This window comes from Lynx canadensis, chromosome B1 (assembly GCF_007474595.2).
Source record: "Lynx canadensis isolate LIC74 chromosome B1, mLynCan4.pri.v2, whole genome shotgun sequence".
In the NCBI taxonomy this organism is placed as follows: domain Eukaryota; kingdom Metazoa; phylum Chordata; class Mammalia; order Carnivora; family Felidae; genus Lynx; species Lynx canadensis.
In genome coordinates, this window is record NC_044306.2 from 7,496,637 (window position 1) to 7,522,829 (window position 26,193).

The window sequence follows — 26,193 nt, forward strand, 5'->3', positions numbered from 1 at the left end:
CATCCGCGGCGGGGCGGGGCCTCGTGGGGGCGGGGTCTCAGCGCGGCTGGGCGGGGCCCGTGGGTGGGCGGGGCTTGGGCGGGAGCGGGGGCGGGGCGGGGCGGGCGCTGGGCCTCGAGCGCTCCCCAGTTTGCAGAGCTGACGCTGTGGTCTGGGGCGATTCCTGGCCCCAATCTTGGTTGTAGTTAGCCTCTCTTCTCCCAACCCTTTGTCCTTCCAAATTTACTTTTTAGATATTGTGGATTCAGCCCAGCCAAAGGCCTATTGTGGGTCAAACATCTTGAGGATGGGAGAAGCTTCCAGAAGACAAGGTCAGTTTTTGTTTAGAAATCGGAAATGGTAGAGTATTTGCTCCAAAACTCCAAAGAAAAAATTTTCGAAATTAAAGTGAATAAATGTCTAATATCTACAGACTTAACCTCTTTCCTTAATTATTACGTTGTTTATAAAAATTTGTAAGTTTTCCCATTTCACAAGGATGCCCTGGTATAGATGATTCATTCATTCAACAATTATTTGAGTCCCTAGTATGTGCCAGGCACTGACCTAGTTACTTGGGATTTACCAGTGAACAATGCAGAGGGGAAAAAAGTGTAGCATCGACAGTTATAAACTAAATATGCAATAGATTTGTTAAAATCCTTCAAAAAGTTTTGCAAAAAAACACCAGTGTGGCATGTAGATACATATTATGCAAGATGAAATATGGGATAGAGTTTGATAGTGAAGCTATATAATGTTTTGTGGCATGTTTATTCATATAGAGATTTATTAATAAAGCAAACCATGGGACACCTGGGTGGCTCAGTTAAGCCTGGGACTTTGGCTCAGGTCATGATCTCGAGGTTCGTGGGTACGAGTCCCAAGTTGGGCTCTGTGCTGACAGCTCTGAGCCTGGAGCCTCTTTGGATTCTGTGTCTCCTTCTCTCTGCCTCTCCCTGCTCTGTCTCTCTCTCCCTCTCTCTTAAAAATAAATAAACATTAGGGGCACCTGGGTGGCTCAGCCGGTTAAGCATCCGACTTCAGCTCAGGTCATGATCTCACAGTTCATGAGTTTGAGCCCTGCATCAGGCTCTGTGCTGACAGCTCAGAGCCTGGAGCCTGGTTTGGATTCTTTATCTCCCTCTCTCTCTGCGCCTCCCCCGCCAATGCTCTGTCTCTCTCTCTCTTGCCTTCAAACACAAATAAAAAGCATTAATAAATAAACATGAGAAAATTAATAATAAAGTCATTGTGAGTCTGTATATGGTTTGAAAGAGAAGAACAAAGCTATGAAAGTATTTTCTTTTTGCCCAGTGAAGTTTTTCACGAATGACTAACTGTTCTGTACTGTGTTACTCACTGCATCTTCACAATCCAATATGGTGGCCCCTAGCCACCTGTGGCTATTTATATATAAATTTAAATAAAATAGAATAACGTGAGTGACACTTGCTGAGTTTCATCTGTTCAATACCCACGTGTGGCTGCTGGCTACCCATGTTGGACAGCACAGATACAATGCTGTCACCGCAGGGGGTTCTATTAGGCAGCTGGGCACTAGATTATTTATAGAAGGTGCACAGATATAAATACCAGTGAAAAGATCATGTACACTGAAAAGCTCCGCCATGGTAAAAATATATCAGGGAGGAAGCATGTAATTTGGATTGAGGGACTCTAGGAGTCTTTTCAGAGAAGGTGACATTTGATTTGGATTTTATGAGGCGATATTTTAAATTGTTTATGACAGGCATTGGAGGACCAGCTCTACTTTTTTATTAGTTATGTGACTTTGGGCAAGTTGTAAAATGTTTAAAAGATGGGAATAAATAAGTTATACCCCACAGGGTTGTGTTAATGATTAAATAAAGTTAAATATGCAAAGAGCCTAGAAGGGTGTGCAGTACATAGTAAGATCTCAGTAAGAATAAGTTGTTTCTAAGACGGTCATGGAAATCTGTGGGATGGGGGGGATGGGGACAATTCCACACGGAATGACTAATGTGAATGAAAGTACAGATGATATAATCTGTGATATGTGAGGATTTTTAAGTTAAGTTTATTTATTTATTTTGAGAGAGAAAGCACAGGGGAGGGCAGAGAGAGGGAGGGAAAGAGAGAATCCCAAGCAGGCTCCACACTGGCTCAAACACAGGGCTCAAACCCACAAACCATGAGATCATGACCTGAGCCAAAATCAAGAGTCCGACGCTTAACCGACTGAGCCACCCAGGTGTCCCGATATGTGAGTTTTTTATGAGTTTTGGGAAATAACGAACTCAATAGGGTTAGAGAAAGCGTTTAGGTTTTAGCATGAGTGCTAACCCAAGATTTAGGTGGTAACAGCTAAGGAGCTAGATTAGGGCTACGGACTGGGGCTAAATTAAGCAAAGTTTTGCTAAGGGTTAAAGCCTTCCCGTAATAAATGTGCCAGTTGATAAGCAGATACATCTCTGTTTCAAACACGTTCTGTATTTAGCCCGTCTTACCACCACAATGTGATTTCTCCTTTGCTGAAAGCTTTATTAAACTTTGCCAATAGGGGGAGCTAGAGGGAGGCCAGGAGGGAAAGGGAGGGGAAAGGGCGCTTGCTGTTTCCACATGAATTTGCAGGGGTGTTGCCGCAGCAACAAAGCATAACCTGGCAGGGGCAGGTGGTTGGATCTCCAACTTTCTTTGGCTCTCCTGGAGCAGATTTCATCTTAATGGTTCAGACGTTTCCCAAGCCCTGAGAAGCGGCCCTCCTTAAAGAGTCCCGGATTTTACTCTGAGCTTCCGAAGCCTTGGCTCCAGCTGTGTGCTCTCACCCTGCAAAAAGCCAGTCCATAGAAGTTTCCCTTCGAGTTCTCGGCTCTTACAGCCCGCACTTCTTAACTGTGTTCTCCAGCACGAGCAATTGCTTCCTGAATCGTCTATTTCTGTTAATTTGATGGCCCCATTTTAGTTTTTCAGTTCGCCGGCATCTGTTTAACCACTTCCTTAGATTAAGTTCTTGTTTAAATTGTGTAGTTACTTCCGTCTTCCCGACTGGATGCTGAGGGATCCGTTGCTTTATAGGTGGAGTGAGGTTTCCCTTTTCCACTAGTTGACCTGCTTCTAAGGCATCAAGATCCAGGTCCAGTCAGCATGGCATCATCCGTAGAGTGCACACGTGATGTTCTGTGGAACGTGAAGACACTTAGAAACCTTGGCTCATCTCCCGGCAGAAAGCACGAAAACGGATTTGACCCTACGGCAAGATCGTGAGCGCGCACTATGGGTCCTGATAAATAAAAGCAAACTACTTGTGGTGGTTCTTGCAGATTGTGACAGAGGGGAAAGGTACTTTCCAGATGGGTAATGGCGTCACAGTTGCTAGGACCGTGGTGATTTATTCCAGTAAAGAGATGTCAAATGGGGGGGGGGGGGGGATGGCTATAACTGGAGTTACTGCCTGATGAAGTTTGCATTAATCCACAGTCACCCTGTAAGATCCACCGAAGTTTTGTACCAGCCAGATAGCCATCAAAGTCGGTGGTGGTTTTTGATGGATCGCCTGCCGAGAGAGAAAATTCAGAGAGCTTTACTTCACAAGGATGTTTTGCTGAACAAGGAGCAAACCGTTCTCAAACAGGGAGATTACTTGCAACTCAAAGGGGAGGAGTAATTTTGTAGCCAGTGCGTGCCCGCATACAGCAATGACACGGTAGCGGGCGGAGCGTTCCAGGCAGAGGAACAGCAGGGGCAGAGGCAAGGAGGCAAGAGTACTTGAGGGAGAATCAAGTGTGCTTTCTGACTTTCCCACTGGGAGCTTCCCTGTAAAAGGCGCTTTGTGATCTGTCTCCTGATGCAAACAGGAGGAACAGAGTCATTCCTCTGACACAGGAGTCTTCCGGGGGGCACACCCTGGCCAGTGAACACTCCCACCAAAAAGTGGGTTTCACAGAATCTTTTGGAATTCAGATGCTACCCCAGAAAGAATGGGGAGGGAAGAAAAAAGACTGGCATTAACAGGCTCCATCTGAAGAGTGTAGCTGAGAGACTGAGAAAGCACTGAATTGAATGAGTTTACCCCAAAGTGGCCAGATTTCCCTGGGTGAAAGGGAAGCTCGCGATAAACGTGAAGTTCTACGAGAAGAATAAAGTTGGCTTTTAAACGCCTGAATATGTGCTTTGTAAAATTTGTATCTATAAGGTAAGCCTCTTAGACACCAAAAATGTTTTGAAAAATGTATCTGAGGGGTGCCTACATGGCTCAGTCGGTTAAGCGTCTGACTTTGGCTCAGGTCATGATCTCACAGTGCCTGAGTTTGAGCCCACATCACGCTCTGTACTGATAGCTCAGAGCCTGGAGCCTGCTGCTTGTGTCTCCCTCACTCTCTCTCTCAAAAATAAATAAGCATTAAAAAAAATGTATCTGAATTTCAAAAGTTACTTATTGAAAGACTCCTTGAATTTGAGCATACCACTCAAAATGGGAAGATACCTATCATTTAAAAAAGGAGAAAACGGAGACCTCGAGAGCTGAAGTGAATTGTTTAAGGTCCTAGAGCAGATGGAGGGGTAGTAACTCAATTTTTTTTCCTTTTTTTTATTAAAAAAAATTTTTTTAATGTTTATTTCAGAGACACAGCATGAGTGGGGGAGGGGCAGGGAGATAGGGAGACACAGAATCAGAAGCAGGTTCCAGGCTCTGAGCTGTCGGCACAGAGCCTGACGCGGGGCTCGAACTCAAAAACCGTGAGATCATGACCTGAGCTGAAGTTGGTTGCTCAGCCGATTGAGCCACCCAGGCTCCCCTTTTTTCCTTTTTTAAAAAATGTTTATTTATTTATTTTGAGAAGAGGGAGCATGCATGAGTAGGGGAGAGAGAGAGAGAGAGAGAGAGAGAGAGAGAGAGAGAATATGCTAAGCAGACTCTGCACTGTCAGCACAGAGCCGGATGTGGGGCTCAATCCCACAAACCGTTGAAATCATGACCTGAACCAAAATCAGGAGTCTGACACTTAACCAACTGAGCCACCCAGGTGCCCTACACCTGAATTTTCTGAATAAATTTCCTGCCACCAACACTGAAAAATCTGACAATGATTGTTTAGGTTTTTAAGAGAGAAGGCAGGCCTTGAAATAAACTAATTATAAATGATAATTAGAATAAGAAAGTTGAAAAATTAGAGTAAAAAAGTGAGACTAATCCGGAAGAGAGAATAATGTATAAAGTTACTTTGTAAACAGACAGCCACAGTCACTTGGGTTCAAGACCATCACAGAGCAATGAACACAGTACATTCAGACCTTCTTTTCCAAAGGGGCCATGTTTCACATAGTGTCTCTGTTCACTTCTTCGGAAACATCAAATATACTTTGTGGCTAAAACAAGAGTAGAAATTAAATACCTTTTCCTACAAAATAAATGTTTCAGCAGTACCTTACTACAGTGATTAATTTCATGGTACTTTAATCTCATGTCAAATAGTTTGGTGTTGCTTGGTCTTTGCCTTTGTGGGATTTTGTCCTTAGATCTTTGTGTGTGTGTGTGTGTGTGTGTGCGTGTGTGTGTGTGTGCGCACACAGTAAGATTTGGATTAGAAGGCCTTCAAAGTATCTGTTTCAGTCTGCACTACTCTCCTAATGCCCATAATACAGTGATTTGAAACTAATGTTGAAAAAAATTAGGGCAACTGAATCTTATTCTCCATTACCTTCAATTATAAAACCAAATACTAATTAGAACAGAAAAAAAAAGTGTTTTATTCCAGTGATAATAGTCACACTTTAACATATTAACAAACACATGATACAGTTAAATTAGAACACTTCTTCGATAAGACAATCATACCCAAGCAAAGATAAAAGGTATCAGCATACTAAAATTTTAAAGTACCCGTTTTAATTTTAATATTGATGTGTACTTATTGGCACAAGCCCAGTGAAAAGGGACAAATTATATTACCTTACACCCTAAGCCTACATATGTCTAGCTCAGGGAAGATACTAGTCAACACCTGTTTCACTAAAAAAGCAGTCTGAATACCCAATTATATGTAATGAGGTTACTCTATAATTAAACAATTAAATGCACATTATTCATGAGGACATTATAAATTTGTTAGGCTGAGCTATTTAGTAGAATAGCCTCATTTAAAAGTCTCTAGGCACACAGAAGACATTTTTTTAACACACATGCTACAGCCTTATTTCTATTTTTGAAAATCTAAACACGACTTAACGATGTGATCTTAGTGACTTTGGGGTTACATTCAAGAATAGTTTATTTCCCATAGGTATCCAAAATTCAGCCAAGAACCGAGAAGAAAGGAAAAAATAGGCCCCTGGGCTTATTATTAAAATAGTGGTCAAAATACTTTATCAAACTTTGATAAATTTATAAAACTCATCAAAACATTTTCTACGTTACACTATAGTAAGTATCCTATCTTATTTCTCAGTCCACAACAGACTCAAACTTAGTCTAAATTACAAAGAAGACACAGTTTGTTTTATTATGTTTTATACCGCGCTAAAGTATGTTTAAGGCAGAAGAAAATAAACACAGTAATAACCTTGCCGAAGACACTACTTTGTAATGCTATATACCCTCTTGCTAACACGGTCTAAGCCTCAACCGTTGCTTTGCAGAAGAAGGATTGGAAACAGCACTAGTAGGGTGTATGTATGGGGTAAATTTCGTAAGGTGTCTAAGTTTGCTAAGTGGCGCAGCCTTTTTCTTTTCTTTGCACACCCCACAATCGAAGGAGATTTTATCTTCTGTTTTCCACAGCCTTGGACTGCCCTGATCCCTGAAGCATGGCCCAGGAAGGGCCTCTTTCGCAACTGGGTACGAAGTTCATGGTCTTCAGTCTGCAGGTACCACCAGCTAGTGACAGTTTCTGGATGGAAGAAGGCTGGAGTGCTTCGTACAAAAGCACTGTAGAGAGGCCTTATGAGGCTACCCTGGAGAAGGAGGAAGTCTTAAAATAGTCTTAGCAAAGGTGTAAGGTTCCAACCATCCCAGGAAGAGATGGAAGGAGCCATAACCTTAGTCCAACCCGTTTCTGGAATGGGGACATTTAAGGTGGCAAAGTGACTAGTGAGATCTTTGCAGGGAGGGGGGCAGTTTATCTTTTCTTGATGAACTGATGATTATAATGACAAGCGCACATTCGACGCGGTGGGTTTCGTGAATGACAGCCATCTTTATTTCAAAAAGGGTAGTAGTTGTTCTTTTCTAAACCATACTCGTATTTTGCATTAATGTAAAAAATACACAGAGATCACCAATTACAGCAGCTAAAATTTAAAAGTTAATGCATTATTGGCAGGATGGAGGCCTTTTAAAGTATGTAGTTTCAGTAAGAGTTCACATTTTTTTTTCATAAAAAGAAACACTGAAATGAAAATTTCTCCTTTTTTCTACATCAAAAAGGGTACATGGGAATAGCTAATAATATATAGATATTTTAAATATGCTATAGTCCAAAAAACAAAAAAAAAGTAAAAATGCATAAAACAGTAGTACTCACTAGTACACTTAAAATTTAAATTGACATTTCACTTCTTCCCCAGGGCCTCATAATCCCTTATATACTGTGTTTAGCATATTTTACTATGAAATATACACTATGCAGATGAGACAGAAATGTTTGGATTTCGCAAGTTTAGCATTACTTCCCTGCCTTATCGGTACTGTAAGAAATTCTGCAACAACGTTGGCAGCTGGAGCTGAGGGATGAGGTGCAATCTCGGCCTCCCTATGTAGTTTCTGATACAGAGTCGGCAAAGTTGGCAAAGGCTGCTTGGAGTAGCTACAAAAGACAGGAAGGCATTTGTTAATTAAAATCCAAATGGATTTTTATATGTTGTTAAGATGCACAAAACAAACCATAAGCTTCAGTGCTTTGAGGTAAATTAAATAGGGTAGTGCGACCGCTATGCTAGAGACATTTACATAAGCATTTCAGTGGCTTTTATTTATAAGCTCTTATTGTAATTGTGGTATATTCCATATGGGTTCTTTAAAACATTATAATCCTGAGGCTTATGAAATTGTTATTGCATGTAAAGCCTCAGAAATAAATTCTGCTTCTCAAAGAACATATAAGTCAAAAGACCCAATAATGTTAGGCACTAAAGGGGGAAAGTTTTAAGTTGTATCTTTTTCTCAAATTAGGTCTACTAGTTAAGCCAAAACAAATTTTATTATAGTGTCTGAGCCACGCTTAAAAAATTCTGTTTTAAAATACCAAAAGTCTTGGGGAACCTGGGTGGCTCAGTCAGTTAGTTAAGCATCTGACTGTGGCTCAGGACATGATCTCACAGCTCACGGGTTTGAGCCCCGTGTCGGGCTCTGTGCTCACAGCTCAGAGCCTGGAGCCTGCTTCGGATTCTGTGTCTCCCTCTCTCTCTCTCTCTGCCTCTCCCCTGCTCACATTCTCTCTCTCTCTTTCTCTCAAAAAATAACCATTAAAAATTTTTTTGAATAACAAAAGTCTTAGGTATGAAAGTATTTCCTGATTCTGTTTCTATAACATTATAGAAGCCATGTGCCCTTAGAAAAGGGGGCATGTTTCTAAATATTTATCAGCAGATATTAAACAGAATTACATATTGCATATTGTCAAACAAACTGAATACATTTAACTTAACCCAACATATACAGACTTTATTTAGGTAAGATAAAAAAAAGAAAATTGAGATCATTGTGCTATCTTCTTTACAGATAGAACCTAAGTTAAAAAATCATCTGCTTCAAAAAAATATTTTAAATGTTATGCCAGTATCATTTTACATGTCAACAAAAAGTCTTTACTTTGCATTGATTTCAGGCAAATGTATTTTTGTGGGTTTTTTTTTTTCTTTTTTGGTTGTTTTTTCTTTTATTTTTAGAGAGAGAGCACAAGCTGGGGGTGGGGGCAGAGGGAGAAAGAGAATGTTAACCAGGCTGCACCTTCAGCACAGAGCCCGATGCAGGGCTCTATCCCAAGACCTGGGATCTTGGCCTGAGCTGAAATCCAGAGTCAGAGGATCCACATACTGGGCCACCCAGGGGCCCTGTGTTTTGAAGTGCCCACAAGTATCCCTACCTTCATGTTGAAGCAACAATCTTTCCACCAAACTGCTGGAAGTCGCTACATCTACAGGTCGAAGAAGCTCTGTATTTTTGGCATTGATATCCGCTCCAAATTCCAGCAGTAAGTTTACAACTTCCGTACTGGACTGCTGGGCAGCTGCATGCAGTGGGGTGTCCCAGTATTTGCCTTTTTGTACATCGGCACCTACGTGTAAATAAGGAATGATGAGAAATCTAAACAAAAACCCTTAGACCAGTCACTTACCTCGATGCACACAGAAAAGGGTGATGCCAAATGGACCTCACCTCTGTCTGTAATGAGTTATTCCCCCCCCTTACACACACACACTTCAAATGTACACATTAAAACTTGACACACATAGATGGAGAGTGCACGTTTGTTATGTTCTCTAATATTTTTCTCTATGCTTGAAAGAGCCCATAATACAAAATATTTTTAAATGCTTTAAAGCCCCCAAAGTAATCATATTAACTGGTTATTACAAATAGAGCATGATGAGGCCCACTCATACCTGTTTTCATCATGACTGAGATTCCTTAGGATTATTCAAGAGTTTATTGCTCGTATTCTTTTCATTTATTTTAAGGCAATAGAGCTCTTCGTGTTTCCTGGAAAACTCATGAATCTAGACGTGTGAGCTGTTTGGGGAAAATGTGCACGGACTTTCCTGTCACTTCTCTCTCATACAATGTAAGTCGATAAATATATAAAGGCATTGAGCCTCTTAAGTAGAAAGACACATTGTATTTCCATGTGCAAAGTAAATTTTTTAAAAATCTTACATTAAAAAAAAACACCACCCTACCTATTAAATTATTTATTGCTTAGTTATTTTATCTGAGTACGAGTCATGGCACATGGTGATCATTCAATACATGTGCAATGAATCAATACTGTGTAATACTGGAAAGAGCAATCTCATTTCCCAGTACCTAAGTGGTTATGACACCAAGAAATATCTATCGGTAAAAATGTGTAAGTCCTTTTCAACTCTGCTTTCTGATACTATCAATAAAACTAACGATGTTTACGAGAAGCAGTATGTTTTAAGGGTCCCTTCAGGCCTCCCTGCTACTTTCACATTTCAATAAATGTAATTGTTTTCATATTCTTTCATCAAATACACAATGTTTAGTGAAAGAATGACAGTCCATGACAAAATCTCCATGGAGAAAGCATAAACTCTATTGGTTATGTTAGTTTTATGGGAGGACAGAGCCTGATAATAACAATCAGTCCACAATTACCAACAGCATTCTCTTTCTTACCCAATATAAAATGTCTGGTGGAAATAATAATATTCCTAGCAAAGTAAAAGAAAAGAAAAGAGAAGAAAAAAGGCAACAAAGAAGAAACTCTTCTAGTTCTACAAATTCGTGGGCGATCACAGCCAGAAAATAAGAGTGTGTCAACGGTTATTAGCAGAAGTCCTATTTAAGACTTAACAGATATGACGGGAGTGAACTAACGAAGTAGAAACTGCCTGCAAGAAGCTTATCATTTAGCTAAGACATTATGAGCGTATCAGAGGCCAAATGATGGCAGAAACAGTAAAAAGCATGGAAATCCTTTTACTCATTTTACGTGTATTTTCAGCACCTACCACGTGGGAGGCGCTGTGGTAGGGAAAGGAGATGATGGGGAAAAAGACATAATCCACATCCTCAAAAGCGCCTGTTCCTGGGGTGCCTGGGTGGCTCAGTTAGTTAAGCATCTGACTTCGGCTCGGGTCATGATCTCACCGTCCGCGAGTTCGAGCCCTGCGTCGGGCTCTGTGCTGACAGCTGAGCCTGGAGCCTGCTTCAGATTCTGTGTCTCCCTCTCTCTGACCCTCCCCCGTTCATGCTCTGTCTCTGTCTCAAAAACAAATAAACATTAAGAAAAAAAATTTTTTTAAAAAAGCTCCTGTTCCTATAGGGGGAGACACCATTATGGTCTCAAAAGATTAGGACAAGTTTTCAGGAGGCTAACACTGAACGCTGAGGCATAGGTTTGTTTCAAGTTAGAAGAAAAGGCCGTTAAGTCTTTGTAGGTAAATGGGACAGGACAAAGTCGGGGCGAGCACATGAGCTCTTATGATTGGTAGAAGACAAGGTAGCTAAGCAGTTACTACCCCTCAAATTCCTTGTGATGGATTTATTCATGAAGAAATACATATTTGGCAACACTATATCAACCTTGAGGTTTTACGCTGTATGATCTTTACAAGGGGGACTTTAGGACTTGTGAGATAAAGCTTGTGAATTATCAAGAATGCAATTCCTTTTTTTATGGGTTATGTACTTACATGCAACAATGCTTAGAATAAGAACATTTTTAGCAAGGAGATATCTTTACACAGTTTATTCAGAGACACAAATATGGATCTGAATCATTGCTTACGTGTACGGACAGAACGAGAGAGGTTTTAAAGAAAATTACCAGCATAAAGAAGCTTCCGGATGCAGTGGAACTGCTGTGACATACAAGCTACGTACAGAGGAGTTCCCAGATGAGGAATGTCTTGGTCAACATCTATGCCCCAGGATATCAGTATCTCTAGGCATTCGTGATGGCCTGCCAACACAAAGTAGAGAGGAGCTTACTCTCGACACTGCCCACCTCCATGCGCCTCACCTCATGCTGTTCCCTGCAGTTACTCATTGAAAGCAAAATGCAGCACTCCACGTTGCTAAAGGGACTTCCTCCCCTTGTCACCTAATCCCATAACTAAGTCACCTTTGCTGGCGGCCTCATGTGTGGGAGAAGGAAGACAGGACTCCAGCTGGGGTTTGGCACCGTATTCCAGAAGAAGTTCTGTACAGCTGGCACTGCCTTGTGAGCACGCATTGAATAATGGAGTCACGCCATCTATCGTGATTGCGTTTACCTAAACCAAGCCAGAGTTCAGCAACGAGAGTCACAGAGCCGTACGAGATTAAACGCTAGGCATTTCAAAGTTCTACGACCCAACAGAAATCACTGGGATAATGTGTGCAGTAAATATGACAGAGGATATTTAGCTCATACGCATCAACAAGCAAAGCTTTTTTTTTTATGTATTTTTTTTTCAATATATGAAATTTATTGTCAAATTGGTTTCCATACAACACCCAGTGCTCATCCCAAAAGGTGCCCTCCTCACTACCCATCACCCACCCTCCCCACCCTCCCACCCCCCATCAACCCTCAGTTTGTTCTCAGTTTTTAAGAGTCTCTTATGCTTTGGCTCTCTCCCACTCTAACCTCTTTTTTTTTTTTTCCTTCCCCTCCCCTATGGGTTTCTGTTAAGTTTCTCAGGATCCACATGAGAGTGAAAACACATGGTATCTGTCTTTCTCTGTATGGCTTACTTCGCTTAGCATCACACTCTCCAGTTCCATCCACGTTGCTACAAAGGGCCATATTTCATTCTTTCTCATTGCCACGTAGTACTCCATTGTGTATATAAACCACAATTTCTTTATCCATTCATCAGTTGATGGACATTTAGGCTCTTTCCATAATTTGGCTATTGTTGAGAGTGCTGCTATAAACATTGGGGTACAAGTGCCCCTATGCATCAGTACTCCTGTATCCCTTGGGTAAATTCCTAGCAGTGCTACTGCTGGGTCATAGGGTAGGTCTATTTTAAATTTTTTGAGGAACCTCCACACTGTTTTCCAGAGTGGCTGCACCAATTAAGCAAAGCTTTTAAAAGTCAAGAGATAAACAGAAATATGATGTGGTAGATGAGTCAGTCACAAGAGTGGCCATGCAGCTAGTAAAAGTCATGGAAATCAATACATGCTCAAGAGTCAAACAAAAATGAATTCAACGGTCAGGTGCCTTTCAACTAGGAAAAAAGTCCAGAAATGTGATGGTGACAAACGTTGTGGTGAGGTCTCCTTGCTGGTGGTAAATCAGAGAAATGGGAAATTGTGTTTCTGAGAAATTTATCTAAAGAAAAACATCCTGGGGCGCCTGGGTGGCTCAGTCAGTTAAGTGTCCGAATTCGACTCAGGTCAGCATGCTACCCGTTTTTGCAATGACTAGAAATCCTTCTTGGAGCGCACTGAGAACACTGAAGCAAAGTGATTTCTTATTATTCTGCAATTTTTGAAAACTACTAAGGAAAGAAACGCCACATGAGAACTTTGTGGATTGTCTTAGTCAGTAGACGTGAAGTGATTAATGGTTTTAACCGGTACCTACATTAGCTCCAGCCTCCAGCAGAGTTCTGGCACATGCCACATGGTCTCCAAGGCAGGCTTCGTGCAGTGGGGTGATGTGGTCTATGGTAACTGCATTTACGTTGTAACCCTAAACACGACATGGATGATTTTGAAAGGTGAGCAAGAAAGTATACGAAATCATCTTTATAAAGGTCATTAGTGAGTGACACAAAAGACCAAAGACTCAGGGAGGCAGGTATAAGTTCAGCAGGAAAGGCCAGTTCAGACGCCATAGAGGCAGTCCGTTGTCAAAACTCGTCAATACTGTAACACCACCACCGTATCTAAACCCTGTAGTGGCTAAATTGTTTTGTTTAGTAGATTCTGAATATTTTCATAAAATTCCACCTCCTTAACTTTCTGTGGTCTTTATGAATTGGTTTGATTACTATTATTGTTTTCTTTTTTACTTTGTAGAAGTGGAGACCGTTGATAGGCCGGGTCACTTGTTTTGATTTGGGGCTGTGAAATTACAGGTTAGCCCAGACTGGGGGGAAAATAGTCTAAACTGTAGTGAGCCATGTTGTGAACTTTTGTCACTGGATAGGAGTGACTAGGTTCTATTCTTGTGGTTGAGAGCTCTGATCATCAAGTCAGTGACACTTGGGCTTGAAGCCTTGTTCCAGAATGCAGTAATTATTTTAATTTGGGTGAGTACCTTAACCTCTAAGTTTTAGGGTCATCGTGAGGATTAAACAGCATCACGTATGTAAAGCAGTTATTGTTACAGGGCCCCGCCTATGGCAAGAGTTCCATCTTATTTTATTATCCAATCAAAACCAAGTACACACTTTAAAAATCAAATCAAAACCAATAAAACACTTTATTCCAGTTAAACTAATGATGTCGGACTAAACTAATTAAATATTAGGACAGGAGATTCTGTGCTTTCCTGCTATTTTTGGTAACTCACTGTCTATTGACCATCATACTAAACACCGTAAGAGGAAGATTTTCGTGGCCAAACCCCCATAACATGACGCACTGCCATGGCCTGGAATACCGGGATGAATCTTAAAATGAAGGCAAGAAAAGATTCGCCCCCATTCTTTGTCACTAGCAGGTGGCAACTTTTTAGATCCCTTAAGTTATCTTTTCACAGATTTCGAATTGTCTAGCCAGCAGTCAGACTTGAAGGAGCCAATTCCTAACTGCCACCCGCCGGGGTGACCAGGTGGCCGAGCGTCTGAAGAGGTCTGGATTCTGTTTCCCATCGGGCTCTGGGGGCAGCCTCGGACTCTTCCTGGCTGGCGTGTGGGTGTATGAGATACATGTCGAAAAATATCGTGAGACTGCTCTCCTCTCAAAGAACTGCGTGAGGGTTTCTGTAGGTGGTTGGGGGGACCGAGTGGGTTACGTTTAGAAAATTACTGACTTTTCTGAGGGTGGGTTTTTTTTCCCCCCATCAAGTGATGAGCAAACAAAATGGTCACTCTGTTATCACAGGACAGCCCTACAGGAGCAGCTTGTCCTACATGTTCCCTTTATAGATGAAGAAAGGAAGGTCAGGAAGGTTGTGATCCACTTTAAGAACCCACCTGGCATGCAGGTGCCCTGAGTCCCAGGGCCATGTCCTGGAACCCGGGCATCACTGCCTTTCCTTCCCACACAGCCACCCGAGAGCATCCCTTTCTCCCGGATACCAGGAAGCACCGGGACAATGACTTCCAGATCTGGGTGTGCTTCTGAATCACGTCGTTCAATTTTAACAACGCACAGGCTAAGCCAGAGTGCTCTGTGTTTCTGTAAGGAATCTATGCTTTTCATTTCTCCTCTGGTGAGTCTGAGGAGTGGGCAGGGAGAGAAGTGATCGCTCTGTAGCGTTCACGGGTAATTCGCCATCACAGAGGACAGATTAATGTAAAAAAGCTTGTTTGGGCATCTGCTCTGATTACCCCTTTTTGGATATTTTGTGACCAAACTTTCTCTGCAATTAGCTGCACACATTGTATAGAGTAAAGCATAGTTGAAGTGCTAAATGAATAATACATACGTCCAGTGACTTCTTGCTGAAATATGTTTCAGTGAGCAAGTATACTGTATGAGAAAACTCGGTATATTAAGACATAGGATTATGCCAAAATATTTATAAAGAAATCTCAAAGCTAAATGCAAAGTAGAGAGCTGACTGATAAGGGGTTAAAACAAAAAAGACTGGTAGCATTTATTAAGAAGCTTTATTCTTTTTTCTTTGATTACTTTTGAAAGTTAATGTTCTACGGTCATGGGACAGGGATGTATTTCCAGCCGTAGCTAATACGTCACCTGGGATAGCAGTGTTCGCAGAGCAAGAAGACGACCTTGACTTGCTGCTTCATGTAGTGGTGACCGGTCTGCCCAGGAACCTGTTGGAAAAGAAGACGAGATCTGTGAGTAGAAGTGAACCCTGACGGACACACTCAGTTCCTGGAAATGCACACTCTTCAGAGTCTGTGTTCAACAAGGTGACTGAGACACCTGACCATATACCAGGAAGTCTGATTCTTGTCTAAAAGATCCAGCCTGGCAGTTTCAGAATGCCAAGGGCTATAAAGCATGTTCTGGAACTGACCAATCCAGACCTACTGTACCTTTTGAACTGTCTTCCAAAGAAGGGGAGGATTAAGTTCCCTTAGATATGCCCCAAAAGTACCTGTTTCATGGTTTCTCAGAACTCCAAAAAACTTTTTTTTTTAATGTTTGTGTATTTTTGAGAGAGAGAAACAGAGTGCAAACGGGAGGGGAAGAGAGAGAGAAAGAGAGAGAGGGAGACACAGAATCCAAAGCAGGCTCCAGGCTCTGAGCTGTCAGCACAGAGCCCGATGTGGGGCTTGAACTCACCAGCTGTGAGATTGTGACCTGAGCCGAAGCCGGACGCTTAACGGACTGAACCACCAAGGTGCCCCGCCCCCCAAAATCTTTTTTGGGCACTTTTAAGAAGGCTAGCAGCAGGAGCACCCCACCTCTCTACTTTCTATGCCCACCCTGCCATGCCCCCCTCTCTCTGCACCCCCAGACTGTCCTCTCCTTATAGTTTGCCCTGAGGTGTAAAGGGGCTATGCCAGGTTGCCAAGGAGAATGAGTAGCTGACCCCTACGTCCTGCGCCCTCGAACAAGCCCAGTGGGCCCTCGAAAGGGGTGTCGCGGGTTGGGAGGAGCAGACTATCGTTGATGTTTGAAATGGTACTGATAATGCCAAGGGCTCCCTCAGGGGTCGCTGATTCTCCACATACCAATGGTCGGCAACCCCTCCAACCCTACATCCTGAAGAAAAAGGCACTGACCCACCTTGTCCCCCAAGTTCCCCCTTCTTACGTGCCTATGCGCCCCTCCCATTAGAAAATCAGTGCCCTCCCGTGTGGAAATCCCATGTCCTTCTCTCCCCCAGAGCCATCTGGCATCCAACCACCCCTATCTCTCCCACCCTTGTGGTCCACCCAGGTGGTTTTATATGATACCGGCTTGGTGCCCGGTGATTTTCTTGTAATTTAAACAGGATCAGCATGGTTGATTCTATTTAATCTACACGAGAGATCACCGTGGAGGTTTTTCAGTGATTAAACATGCAGAACGTGCCAATCAGAAAAACATTCCTTTAAGGGGTCTCATTGGCTGATAAGCTGAAGCACTGCTAGCTAGAGGGAGAGCCTTCCTGATGTAATGGGATTATGTTCGCTAGTATCTGTCTTCTTGTCTACTCCCTCTTCCTCCTTTCGAGGATCCACAGGACGCAATAAACAAAAATAATGTTTAAAAACCCTGCTGGTCAGTCCTGGTACAATTTAAATAAAGTCACTTAGCTGTTAGAAACAGACATTATATGAAAAGCGTGTCTGAAGCTTTCTGAATAGGTCAGGAAATTAGGGGAAACGCGGTAAGGTGTAGTACTTTAGAAACACGTCATTGCTCCTATGATTTCATACCTTTGAAGAAGTCTCACATGGACCCAGGCTTCCTCAATTATGGTCTCACAGAAGAACTCTGCCAGAACACCGTAAGGGAGGTCCAAACGATTTCACCGAATAAAATGTGGGCCACATATCACAGGATTCATGAAATGACCGAGTGAACGTGGTAAAGAGGGCAGAAGGCAACTGCCCATCATCAGTCTTTTTTACATCCGGTGATATCATGGGATGTTGTGGAAGACACAAATCCCGAGGGCAAGGGGGCACAGCTTCTCTTCCCGTTACCCCTGATGTACCAGTAACGGTAATGGTGGCCGATGCCCAGCCTGCGCCGCGTGGGACACGCGGTGGGACATGGGACACCTGTGCCAGCACCGTGTGCATGATCCCCCTTCCTCCTCACACTCGCCGAGGCATAGACAACTATTAGTTCTAGTTTTTAAATTTTTCCTTTAAATTATTTATTTTTGAGAGAGAGAGAGTGCAAGTGGGGAAGGGGCAGAGAGGGACGGACAGCGAGAATCCCAAGCAGGCTCTGCGCTGACAGTGCAGAGCCCTACACAAGGCTCGATCTCATGAACGCTGAGATCTTGACCTGAGCTGAAGCCAAGAGTCAGACGCTTAACTGAATGAGCCACCCACGCACCCCTATTAGTTCTACTTTAAAGCTGAGAAATGAGAGCCAAGAGAAACATCATTTAAAGAGAGCTACATAATCTAACTGGAGTTGGTTATGACACTGCTCTGTTCTCCCTTTCCAGCCAGCATTATTTCTTGCTTATTCAGAAGATTAGCAAGCCAGACATCCAATTCTTTGAGCTGTCAACCGAAAGAAGATTTACCGTTATTAGCTTTTGGGCATTCTTTCTTTCCCGTGTGCAACGCTCCTATTATATATTAAAAGTAGGATTGAAATGCACAGCAATAAATATTTGTTGATAGGACAATATTTGGCGACAAAGCAATCATTTCTAAGAAGTTAGAACGTTATGTTCTCGCTAAACAAAGTGCAACGTCGCCATCGTAAATAATATTATTTGGGGGAACAGCTATGTTTTGAGTTTCAGCTTCTGAGGTGAAACCTGATGCTTTAAAAATCATACTCGTCAGAGTAGCTGGGTGGCTCAGTCCGTTAAGCATCCGACTCTTGATTTCAGCTCACATCATGATCTCATGGTTCATTAGATCGAGCCCTGTATCGGGCTCTGTGCTGGCAATGAGAAGCCTGCTTGGGATTCCCTCTCTCCCTCGCCCTCTGCCCCTCCCCTGCTCAAAATAAATAAACTTTAAAAATAAAAATAAAAGTCATACACGTTTGTTTTATCATTAAAGTAAACTTGACTGCTGAGTGAAACTCTGGAGAACTTAAGAACACGTATCAATTTCATTGTGAAGATTTAAATAAGGAAATTATAACAACTTTTCAAAGAGATCACATATGTGAAATCACTAAGTTCAGCTTGCTCAGAAGAGCAGTAGTAAATTAATAAAGTTTTAAGTAATCCTTGCTTAAATATATAAATTTAAATAATCATTTATAGTATTTATAATGATTGTAATGATCATGTTTTCTCTCCTGTATATTGGCTCAATAAATTCATTACCTTAATTTACCTCTGAAAGATACACGCTGAATTACATGATGCCGATTCATTATTGCTGCCTATTCTTTCATTGTCACTAGCTAAATGGCAATTAACCAGATGTTGAGACTGGGAAAAGTTTAGAGAAATAGCCTTTTGGTTCATTTTGGGCTCATTTCTATCTAGTATATTTATGAAGACCTTTAAGGGGCAGCAAAGCGAACAATATTTGTAGCTGACGGCAATCTGATATCCCCCTTTTGCAAACTAATGTGTTTGCCCATCAAAATCGTTGTATTGTACTTCTGAACAATTTCAGCATTGCTTGTTGGTGTTCATGAAAGAAGGCGGTGGGGGGAAGAAAGGAGAAGGATCATTTAGAAAACAGGCAACAGAAGGACCAAAATAAAGAAATGGAAGTATTTGAAGGTACCGCCCCGTACCCCAACCACCACTTGTCCCCCAGGCTGTCACACAGCTTTCTGTGGCACCTTCAATTTCTTTTTCACCAAGACTTAGGTCTATTATGGTGGGGAGAGAAAAAGCTGAGCCAGGTTTTCCCTTTGTGTCTTTGGTACTGTTTCTATTTACATGACCTCCAAAGGCATGACAAGGGAGTGAAACGTAATCTACAGGGCAGCGTGGTGGGAGGTCAGTTACAAAACCACTGGAGATATGCTGGATGAGGAATCTCTTGGCCCATCAGGCAGAGATCAAGCATGGGCCCCCTGCTGTCTGCCATTATTCCTACAAGAACTGGGTTGGGGATGGGGGAGTGGGTGGAAGGTTGGGGGAGGGGCGGGGAGCAGGAGAATTAAATGAGACACAGATAAAGCTAGAGCACAGAAGCTCAGGAGGAAAGAGACGGAGGGGCCAGGCAGGCCACGATTCGCATCCCAGTTTAGGACAGTGGCTTCCATGAAGTCATCTAACTTTTCCAAGATTCGGTTTCCACCAAAAATGGGACAAGCACCAGCAACAGTCAGACAGGGTTGAGAGGGGGACCGGGAATGAGCAAGTACAGAGCCTGCTCTGTAAGTAATAACCTGGTGGTCTTTGCTAAACAAACTGGTAAATAGGGGGGCTTCTAGTAGGAATTTTAGGGAAAAATAATTGTTTTCCAAAACTAGAGAAACTCGAACCATAAACAACAGCATTAAAATAATTTTCAGTGCTATCAGTTTAATAAACTAAAGCACCTGAATGATTTATAAATGTATTTAAGCCAACAAACAACACCTCGTGCTACGTTTTTTTGAAGTGTAGGTATGTCCATCTACCGAAGGAGTGACCTATAGCACGTGCATGGGACTCGAGGCACCTTGTTTGTTTGAACTCTGCTTGCTTAACTCCCAAGCGACCCCACCTCATTCCCGGTAATGCTGGAGAGGAATCTCTGAAATGAATCCATAACGTGTGAGAATCACAGGCACGAGATCAAATTCCGGTTCCTGTTTTGACCTAAGCCTCCACCCCTCCGTATTTCCTGCCTTCACAATCTGATATTCGGCAACTGCAAATTTCCATTCAGCTGTGTTGCATATAAAATATCGTCCCTTTCAACATGGACATGCTTTATATTAGAACGATTGACACACTTTCTCTCAAAACCAAGCAAAATTACACATAGCTTCATATACAACAGTTCAGGAACTTTACAATCTTGTCAGACTTTAACTGGCTAGCTAAGATTTTTTTAAGTGTCCACTTTAACTCTTTAGGATGAATTAGTGTGAAAATTAGTTTTACAAAACGCCTGTAACTTTCGCCAGGCTGATCGGGTGCCTTCTGTGAAGGCCGCGCTGTGCCACACGGAGGTAACTTGACTATATTTAGAAACACCACCAGTCCCCAGACATCTGGTATATAATTTACAGGGAGAGAGCCTACCCTGTCTGTAAACATCGCATGGCTAGAGCAAAAACATTCTCTTTCTTAGATAAATACGCTTTGGTAAGAGTGTATACCGTACCTAAATCGCCATCTCCCCATGGCACTTCAAGCCAGCCACTGTTGAGGTAAATCCGACTCATATCTTTCTTTTATCAACATAAAAACAAAACAAAACTCGCTCGTCGTTTGCTAGCTCTGTTCGGCCATCTTAAGGACCTCTAAGCTCCTTGTAACATGACCTTTCACCACCCAAAACGAAACAGCTTTTAAAATCGGATTTATTTTTCAAAACTGCCTTTTCTTACCGATCATTCCTCTTTGACAAATTGCTTATCCTACCTAATTTTTTCTTTACAGTATATGCCTTGCAATAAACTCCAAGCATTACAATGAGAGCTCTACCCATAGCGATGATGACACCAATCTGCTTCTTAAAGAGTCTGTGCCTGGCTCTCCTTAGTCCCATGTGCGGAAGTAGGACGTAGCCTCATTCCAGAGCTAACCTCGCACTGGCAGTGGTGCAGAGGGCTCTCTGTGTTTGGGTCACTCCCACTTTGCTCAGTTGGTCTCAAAATACGAAAGTCAGGACACTTATCTCAAACAGGAAATTATAAGGACAGATGGGAAGCAATGACATCTTCCTATATGAATCGGTACCAAATGTTAATGCATTTTACAACTCCCTTTGCTATAAAGCATTAAATCAACTATCTTCTTCAAAATGGCAGTGGATTTACCATGAAGCCAGTGCAAACTTAAGTTCAGGACCCCTCCATTGCACAGACACTTTCTAAGACTCTGTAATTTTGTATTATTTTGTTTAAAGAAGATCCCAAAATGCAGATAAGCTTCAGGCTCAACATCTGGCCCATCCCTCCTCACGGGTTTACAAAATAATTAAAAAATCACCAGGCATTTACGGACCTTGATGGTGTACTTTTCTGTTTAACCACATAAATAGAGCTACATAAACCCATGAGAACACGCCTGACAAGGAGAGAAGCATTACGCTGTTAAAACCAGTCCCTCCCAAGCTTGAGACTGTCCTCTTTTTCCATCACTGTTGCCTCTCTGAAAGTTTCCTCAGAAAAATCTCGTCCAGATCTGAAAACCACAGGCCACAGCTGTGCCTTGGAAACTTTAGGTCTAAGTGGTGAATTGCATGGGTATGCAACTTACTCTAATTGGTTTCTTGTTCACAGTCTAGGATCCCGTCATTATCTCCTAAGAAGACAGTGTCTGGTCCCGAACAGAAAAAGACAACAGGTAAATGAAAAAAGTTCTGGGGTTGAGCTCAAATTAAAAAAAAAAAAAAAAAAAAAGACTTGGGGCGCCTGGGTGGCTCAGTCAGTTAAGCGTCCGACTTCGGCTCAGGTCATGATCTCGTGGTTTGTGGGTTCGAGCCCCGCATTGGACTCTGCGCTGACAGCTCAGAGCCTGGGGACTGCTTCAGATTCTGTGTCTGCCTTTCTCTCTGCCCCTCCACTGCCCCTCATGCTCTGTCTCTCTCTCAAAAAATAAGTAACATTAAAAAAAAAAGGCTGGATTTCTAACAAAGTGAAGGCAGGGATTTCACTATGATAGCCACGAATATCCGAAATCAAGAGAGAAAGAGACTGTAAGGCCTTGCTCAGGTAACAGTGCTGCTCTTGGAGGAGACTATCTAGTCATTCCAATTACTTGTCACTGGTCACTGGGGCTGTGGGCAGAGCACGCTGGACATCTTCAGGTGGATCTGAGTTCAAATTCTGGCACAGATCCTACTTGTGAACTTGGTAGTAATTAACCTCTTGAACGTCAGTTTTCTCAACCATAATGGGAAGGATAAATCTCTATACATCACAGGGTTGGAGTCACTGTGAACTACTTAGCATAGTAGCAAACACATTTGAAATCTGTCAAAAACAATCCAAATTCCCTTTTCAACAATTATTTCCAAATATCCGCCCCGTGAGCTTTTTGCGACCTGTTCTAAACAGGAGGGTAGAACAACTTAACTTACTTAAGGTTATGAAGCTTTAGCTCCTCTTACTTAGATATCTGTAGGGGGCTATAAATAGAGAATGGTCAAAATTTAGGGACAATTATCTCCTAAGTCTCTTCCCTGGGCTTCCCAAAAACTTTTGTGCCAATTCTGAAATTTACTCCTGGATGTTCACCTGGGTCAATCATGTCGATACATTTCTAAAACTAAACTTGTCACCTTTCTCTCAAAACCAGTTATTTCTTTTTGCTTCTGTATGGTTTTAAACAATACCGTCCCCCCATCACCTGGCCCTAATAATATGGTCTTAAACGTAAGCACAACCATTTTCAAGGCAACTTCATACATGGTCGCTGTTTCATATGCTCCTCTGCAAGGAGGGAGTTAGTTATCATTGGCTCAGTACTTCTTTTTTTGGGAATTTTCTTCAACCCAAGCGGACTCCTAGCATCTGCCTACACTCGCTCTTAGGGGGAATCTCTTCTGGTCCCTTCAGTACAAATATTATTTGCGTGTTGATGAGCCCAAATTTGCATCTCCAGACCAGCTCCCGCCTCTAAATTCCAGACTTAAATTTCCAGCTGGCTCTTCCAACTCCTCCACTTGGGTATTTAAGCGGGCAGTTCCACTTCACATGGAAAGCCGAACTCGTGCCGGACTCCTCCTAGATCTCCTACCCACTTCCTGACAATGCCACTCATCCAGGTGCTGTGAGGCCAGAAGCTTCCGTGTAATCCTTCGTTTCTATTCCTGACATCCCGCAGGCAGATACCAGTCAGTCTCCCGCCTCTCGCCCTCCAGTGTAGTCCGGACTTTGGCTGTCATAACCCTCACTGCTGCTGCTCTGCTACCGGCCACGATTTCCCTCGCCTGACGTGCCGCAAAAGCCTGCTGACTGGTCTGTGTGCTTCTACTCGTGACCTTCCAATAGTCCGTTGGAACCACAGGAGCCGAAATGATTCTTCTTAAGTCACGGAGAACCCAGTGGCTTCCTTTCTTGCCCAAAGTAACATCTGACGTCGTCGTTGTGAGCCACCGGTGTCCCCAGGCTCGTCTCTGATCTCAGGTTCTACCTCCGACCCCTTCCATCGGCCACACTGGCCTCACTGTTTTTCCTCAAGCACGCCTCATGGACTTCTGTTCACTCTGCCTGCCGTGCCTCTTCGTGAAATTTGCACCTGGCTTTCTTGGTGACCTCTGTTCTGCCCTGGCACGTCACCTTCTCAGAGAGCCCTTCCTTGGCCATCTTCTAAGAAGTCCTCCCTGTCCTGTTCTTCATTCTGTCTCTCTACCCTGCTTTATTTTTCTTCTTATAATTGCCGCTAGTATATAAGATCTTGGAAAGCAGGACTTGATGTATTTTATTCATTGCCATGCCCCCCAATACTTAGCCCATTAATAATGTTCGTTGATGAATAAATGTTCAAAATCACATGATGCTCTAGAGCTTGGGGGCCCTGACTCCTAAATTCATTGGTTCTTCCATTGCCCCAAGCCACTCCCCCCCCCCCCCCCCATCAATGAGTCCTAAGAGTATTTCCTCAAGCAATAATCTTGCCCTTCACATTCACCCACTATTTGTTCATTTATTAAACGTTTATGGTGCTCTCCTAAGCAATTTTCACCCTTCTAGATGCCAGAGATACACAAAGATGAATTAAGTATGGTCCACTTCCTTTTGAATTCAGTTTGGATGGTCTTCCTCATGCCCATCTCTCTCCCACCATCCTTAATACTGTCATTGAATTAAACTTCCAAAAGCACCTAGAGTTCCAGCCAGCCCACAAGGTGCCTTGAGGAAAATTAGAAAAGGCCCCCGTTCCCATGGCAGTCACACCCCATGCTGGGCACACATGGTCGGGCTACACAACAGCGAGTGGCTGTTGTGAGCCCGAAAACACCTTTAGGACCATGTTGCTCTCAGGCTCAAAACCTTGAATGGCTCGCCACTCACATGCCCATCCTAGAATAAAAGATTATCTGCCATGTGGATGAGACTTTCTGTTTTTATCTTCTGTTACTTGCCTTCACATGCCCCATGCTTATGTTAAACTGGACTCTTGTACGCGTTCCCCCAATTTTTTCTTTTTTTGGATCATCTCCCCCAGCTCAATTTTCCTTCTTTTGTGGCTGTCTGTCTGCTTCGCTGGTCTGCCTGCTCTGATCCTTGGGGCTTAAGAAGTCCAAAAAGCAGAAGTGGTAGCTTCCCTTACGGGGAGAGTTAGACACTGGGCGGGGGAAGAGGGTAGAGGGTGGGTAGAGGGAGGAGAAGATAGCCAAGAGAAAGGAGGATAGAGAGGCGGGAGGGAGGTGTGAGAGGGGAGAGGCAAAGGAATGGAGGGAAGGAGAGGCAGAGAGCCACAGGGATGGTTTTTAATGCTGGTCCTGAGGCACCAGATGCCAGTGTCCAGGCCTTGGCCACACCCCTGAGAGGTGACAGGCAGAGGAAGAGAGGGGCCCTCGCCCTTGTGTCCCCACCTTCAGGACAAAGTTGCATGCTTTACATCTTAAGCTTTAAGATTTGCTGAACTTGTTTCAAGGGATTAATGGCTCGGCCAGCAGGCTCATCAGCAGGAAGCCTGGGGCCTGGAGGCCAAGTGCACCTCCCTAGTGCACTGGCATTCAGCTCCCACCTCGGCACAAAGCGGAAGAAAAGGATGTGAGGGGACATTATTAAAATGATAAAGTTCTTGGGGTGCCTGGGGGGTTCAGTCGATTAAGCATCCGACCTCGACTCAGGTCATGATCTCACAGTTCGTGGGTTTGAGCCCCGCATCAGGCTCTGTGCTCACAGCTCAGAGACTGGAGCCTCCTTCGGATCCTGTCTGTCTCTCCCCCACACCCCCCCCAACTCATATTCTGTCTCTCTCTCTCAAAAATAAATAAACATTAAAATAAAATAAAATAAAATAATAAAAAAATAAAATAAAATAAAATAAAATAAAATAAAACGATAAAGTTCCCAGTCAGCCTGAGGGATGGGAGCTTGAGGCTAGGTTTAATGGGGAAGTTAAAGCAGGCTGTCGTCTTTTGACCATGCCAATTTTCAGAGTAAGGTTCTATCTCGCCAAACTAGACTGGTTTCTCCCTGACCTCCTCGCAGAGCCTGGCTCCACAGTTTTCTCGTCCAGAAAACCCTCGGAGTGCTCCAGCAGGAGCGCAAGCCCTCTTTCTTCCACAGACCTCAGCTCCTTGAGAGTGAGCGTGAGTGGTGTGGCCATCCTGTGTTCCCAGCACCGACTCTGCACGTTTGCATTTTCTCAGTCTCCCTCACCACTGCTCCACAGTGGGCTCTTCCTGCTTCCTCAGACACAGTCATGTTGATCTTCCTGAGAACCCTGACAGGTCAGGTGGAGATGTGGAGGGGGCTTCAAACCCGGCTGTGGACGGAAGGCGTATCTACATTGGACATCTGACCATCATGTATTTGCTACTGCAAGTCGGTGAGATTAAGTTGCTAAATTGGTTTCCTCATCTATAAAATGGGGGCAGCGGTGTCTGCATTTTCCAGTTGTTATAAGGGTTAAATGGGCCTGTGTGAGAAGTGTTTGAACCTCAGTGTGTCTTTAATAGAACTCTGACTCTTATTTCCACTGTACT

At 43.1% G+C, this 26,193-nt stretch overlaps 1 protein-coding gene across 2 annotated transcripts in view; it reads right to left on the bottom strand.

The window, feature by feature from the left end:
• Positions 1-5,691: 5,691 nt before the first annotated feature.
• The window catches only part of ASB5 (ankyrin repeat and SOCS box containing 5), a 53,072-nt gene continuing 32,570 nt past the window's right edge, over positions 5,692-26,193 (bottom strand). For both annotated transcript variants that reach the window (XM_030312078.1, XM_030312079.1), the window contains exons 2-7: positions 15,512-15,591; positions 13,227-13,334; positions 11,772-11,922; positions 11,475-11,609; positions 9,045-9,236; positions 5,692-7,766 (exon numbers count right to left, since the gene is read on the bottom strand). In XM_030312078.1, coding sequence (XP_030167938.1) covers positions 7,639-7,766; positions 9,045-9,236; positions 11,475-11,609; positions 11,772-11,922; positions 13,227-13,334; positions 15,512-15,591 — 794 coding nt within the window. In that variant the 3' untranslated portion in view covers positions 5,692-7,638. The remainder of the gene's footprint in view (positions 7,767-9,044; positions 9,237-11,474; positions 11,610-11,771; positions 11,923-13,226; positions 13,335-15,511; positions 15,592-26,193) is intronic.